Genomic DNA, 4,517 nt, shown 5'->3' with positions numbered 1-4,517 from the left:
TCTCTCTCTCGGCTCTCTCTCTCTCTCGGCTCTCTGTCTTTTCCTTTCATTCTTCACTTTCTTCTATTCTTCCCTGCCTTCTATTCTTCCCATTCTTCCTTTCTTTCCTTTCGCCCCTTTCCCTCCCTTATTTTTCTTTACTTCTTTCTTTTCCTTCCCCCCACTTACTTTCCCTCCCTCCTCATTCCGTCCCCTTTCTCGTTCCTTCTCGCTTTTAATGTTAAAATCCACCTTTCCTTTCAGCTCCTTTTATGCATGTAAAAAGCCAAGGAGTAGCAAGGGGCAAAAAAGCATTGGTTCGAGGGAGTTCCGTCAATGGGGAAAAAAGGGGGCGAAGGGGAGGAGCAAGGGGGGCAAGGGGGAGGAGCAGGGGCGAAGGGGGGAGGAGCAAGGGGGGGACAAGGGCGAAGGGGGAGCAAGGGGCGAAGGGGGAGGAGCAAGGGGCGAAGGGGGAGGAGCAAGGGGCGAAGGGGGAGGAGCCAAAGGGGGGAGGTGCAAGGGGCGAAGGGGGAGGGACAAGAGGCTAAGGGGGAGGTGTAAGGGGCGAGGGGGGAGCTGCAAGGGGCGAAGGGGGGGGAAAGTGAGGCGAAGGGAAAAGGGGAGGGAGCGAAGGGCGAAAAGGGGGAGGGGAGCGAGGGGCGAAGGGGGAGGGGCGGGCAAAGGGGGAGGGCGAAGGGGGAGGGGCGAGGGCGAAGGGGGAGGGAGCGAGGGGCATGGGGGAGGAGCGAGGGGCATGGGGGAGGAGCGAAGGAGGAGGAGCGAAGGGGGAGGAGTGAAGGGCGAAAGGGGAGGAGCAAGGGGCGAAGGGGGAGGGAGAAAATAGAGCGGAGATGTAGAGAAAGGGTGAAAAGAGAAAGAAAGAGTGATGAACGAAAGGGTAGGGAAAGCGGGGGAATGAAGGGAAGGAAGAAAGAAAAGAGGGAAAACGCCTCTTGTCCCGCCTTCCTTCCTTCCTTCCCTCCCGTCCATCATTAGAGACTCAGTTTACCCCCCCCCCACCTTTCCTTGTTGATCCCCCCCCATGAACCCCTTCTTTTGTAGACACCCCCCCCTCCCCCGCCCTGACTAACCTCTTCCCTCTCCCCCCAAAAGACCCCCTCCCCATTTCACCTCCTCGTCCCCTTCCCATTTCTCCCCACTGACATCCTCACCAAATCACCCCCCCCCCTGACCTTCTCTCAATTTCGCCCCCCTGACCCCTCCCCCTATCACCCCTGACCCCCTGCCCACCCCCACCCCCCTTCGCCGTCTACCTCGCTCCACCGGATGCTCTTCCGATTTACAGCTTTCATTTACTCCAGGAGTGTAATTAACGCTTCGGGATCTTATATTAATTAATGTAATTACTCAGGTCAGTTTATGCGGCAGCCAGGAGGAACTTCTTAAGACTGTCACATTCACCCTCGCACACTGCTATTAAACTCACAAACTACATTATGCGCACTTATGAACGGCAAAGTCAACAACCTCCCTTGATGCGAACCTCGAACACAACGGAACGCGACGGTTTTTATCCCTTTTCCTCAGGTCCATTCGCTTACACGCACACACACATGGGGGTATGGGTACGCATGGGGAGTGGGTACCATGGGGAATGGGTACGCATGGGGAATGGGTACGCATGGGGAATGAGTAAGCATTGGGAATGGGTACGCATGGACATGGGTTACCTGGGGAATGGGTACGCTATGGGGTGGCGTACGCATGGGGAGTGGGTACGCATGGGCGTGGTGTACGCATCGGGGAATGGGTCTCCTCTGGAGTGGGTACCATGGGGACGTGGCGTACGCATCGGGAATGGGTAAGCTTGGAATGGGTCGCATGGGGACTGGGTACCTTGGGGATGGTGCATGGAACTGGGTATCAGGAGGGTACCCAGGCGACGTGGGTAACGCCATGGGGAGTGTACGCCATGGGCAAGTGAGGTACGCACCTGGATATGGGTAAGCCCTGGGCGACAGGGTACCCATGGCATGGGTACGCATGGAATGGACGCATGGGGAAGGGTACCATGGGGATGGGTACGCATGGGAGGGGTACGCCCTGGGGAGTGGTACACGTGGGGAAGGGTACGCATGGGAAGGGTACGCATGGGACGTGAGTAACAGGACGCGGTACACGGGGGACAGGGTACGCATGGGGAACCGGTACGCAGGGGATGGGACACAGGGCAATGCGTACGCATGCGGAATGGGTAACGCATGGGGAATGGGTTACGCATGGAGTGAGTAAAACATGGGGAGTGAGGTACAGGGGGAATGGGTCGAAGGGGAGGGGTAACGGGGGAATGGGTACGCAGGGGAGTGGGTACAAGGGGAATGGGTACGATGGGGAAGGGTAGCATGGGGAAGGGTACACGTGGGGAATGGGTACGCATGGGGAGTGGGTACACATGGGGAATGGGTACACACGGTGAATGGGTACACGAGGAATGGGTACACATGGGGAGTGGGTACACGTGGGGAAACTAACTTACTCTCTTTCTCTCGGTTCTCTCTCGGCTCTCTCTCTCTCTCTCTCTCTCTCTCTCTCTCTCTCTCTCTCGCGCTCTCTCTCTCTCTCTCTCTTCTCTCTCTCTCGGCTCTCTCTCGGCTCTCTCTCTCTCTCTCTCTCTCTCTCTCTCTCTCTCTCTCTCTCTCTCGGCTCTTACTAACCTATCCATTCACGCACCCACCCACTAACCCACCTATTCACTCACCCACCCACCCACTAACCCACCCCTCACTCACCCACCCACCCACTAACCCACCCCTCACTCACCCACTAACCCACCCACCCACCCACTCACCCACTAACCCACCCCTCACCCACCCACTAACCCACCCACCCACCGACTCACAGACACACGCCCACAATCGCGCACACACACATGGTAACACATCAACCTATCTTTCCTTCATAGTGAACCTAAAGTACATTGTGATCTCGGAGTGAAAGACGAGGGGGGGAAGGGGGGAGAGGGGGAGGGGAGAGGGGGAGGGGAGAGGGAGAGGGGGAGAGGGAGAGAGAGAGAGAGGGGAGGGAGGGAGGGAGGGAGGGAGGGAGGGAGGGAGGGAGGGAGAGAGAGAGAGAGAGAGAGAGAGAGAGAGAGAGAGAGAGAGAGAGAGAGAGAGAGAGAGAAAGGGGGGGGAGAAGGGGAGGGGTAGGGGGTCGCGCTCTGATCGATAAGATTTTGGCTTCTCTACAATTCTCGCCCGGCCTCCCCCCGCCCCCTCCCCCTCCCCTGGCCTCCCCTTTCATCACTCCCAAGTTTCCCTCTCAAACCAAAGCTTCCAGCAGCCATTCCTACTGGTCCCCTCGCAGTCTTCTTCTTCTTCTTCTTTTTCTTCTTCTTATTCTTCTCCTTCTTTTCCTTCTTCTTCTTCTCCATCACCATCTTCCTCTTTTCGTTCTTCTTCTCCCTCATCTACCTTTTCTCCCTCGTCATCTCCCTCCTCTTCTCCCTCTGCTTCTCCCTCGCCATCTCCCGGTTCCCCATCTTCTCCCAGGTCATCTCCCTTTTCTCCATCTTTTCCATCGTCATCATCTTCTCCCTCTTCTTCTCCATCGTTATTCTACCTCGGTAGATCTTGTGTTCACCGTAATTTTATCTAATCATCTCTCTTCATCTATTTCTTTCTGCGTCTGCCTTTTGACTGTTTTCGTGTCCCACTTTTTCTACTTCTTTTATCTCTGGACTTCCTTTGACTCCCTCTGTCTATTTTCTTATTTCTCCCTCACTCTCCTCCTTCTAATTCTAACCTCTATCCCCACCTCTTTACCCTCCCTTCTCCTTTTCTCTTCCATCCGTCCATCCCCGTCTCCCTCTTCCTCCCTCCCTCCAACCCTCTATCTCATTGTCTCCCGATTTCCCATCTCCCTCTGCCTTGCTTATCTCACACCCCTCCCTCACTCTGTCTTCCTCCCCTAACCCCTCCGTCTCACCCTCCCTCCCTCCCTCCATATCCACCCTTCTCCCTTCCCTCCCCCGTCTCCCCCCTCCCTCCCTCTCTCTTCCTCCCTCCCCATTTCCTCCCTCTCCCTCCATCCCCGCCCCCTCCCTCCCTCCGTCCATATCCGCCCTCCTCCCTTCCCTCCCCCGCCCCCTCACGCCGCGCTGGTTGTCCCACTAACCTTCACTCTCCTGTGTCTTCACTAAATCCAGGTCTGGTTTTCCTATAGCTTGTACGTCTGTTCCTTTTCCAATTTTCCCTCTCTCCGTCTTTTTTTTTGTATATATTCATTTTATTTTTGCTTTTTCTTTTCTGAATGTAGAGATTTTATTTTTGTATTACTGTTGTAGATTACGCATTTTTTTTCACATATCTCACACGGACTGATTACATTTGCCTTCTTTCTATATGTCGCTTTGTCGGTCTTACCTATTTTCCACAATTCCTCTTCCCGTATCTTGATAAAATAATATATTACCTTACCACTTGCTTATATTTTTCACTACGCATGTCGTTATTAGGCCTATTTCACTTAATTCGTTTTTTTTTCCATATCTTGCTAATAATATTATCTAATCTTATTCC

General features: G+C 54.5%; 1 protein-coding gene across 1 annotated transcript; it reads right to left on the bottom strand.

Moving 5' to 3' along the window:
• Positions 1-1,357: 1,357 nt before the first annotated feature.
• On the bottom strand, positions 1,358-2,138 carry LOC119583366 (vegetative cell wall protein gp1-like). Its single transcript, XM_037931838.1, has 2 exons — positions 1,554-2,138; positions 1,358-1,429 (listed from the first exon to the last, which is right to left on the bottom strand). The coding sequence occupies exons 1-2, from the start codon at positions 2,136-2,138 to the stop codon at positions 1,358-1,360; spliced, it is 657 nt and encodes a 218-aa protein (XP_037787766.1).
• Positions 2,139-4,517: the final 2,379 nt, after the last annotated feature.

Source organism: Penaeus monodon, chromosome 17 (genome assembly GCF_015228065.2).
Source record: "Penaeus monodon isolate SGIC_2016 chromosome 17, NSTDA_Pmon_1, whole genome shotgun sequence".
NCBI classification, from domain to species: Eukaryota; Metazoa; Arthropoda; class Malacostraca; order Decapoda; family Penaeidae; genus Penaeus; species Penaeus monodon.
This window is presented reverse-complemented; position numbering and strand designations above follow the sequence as displayed.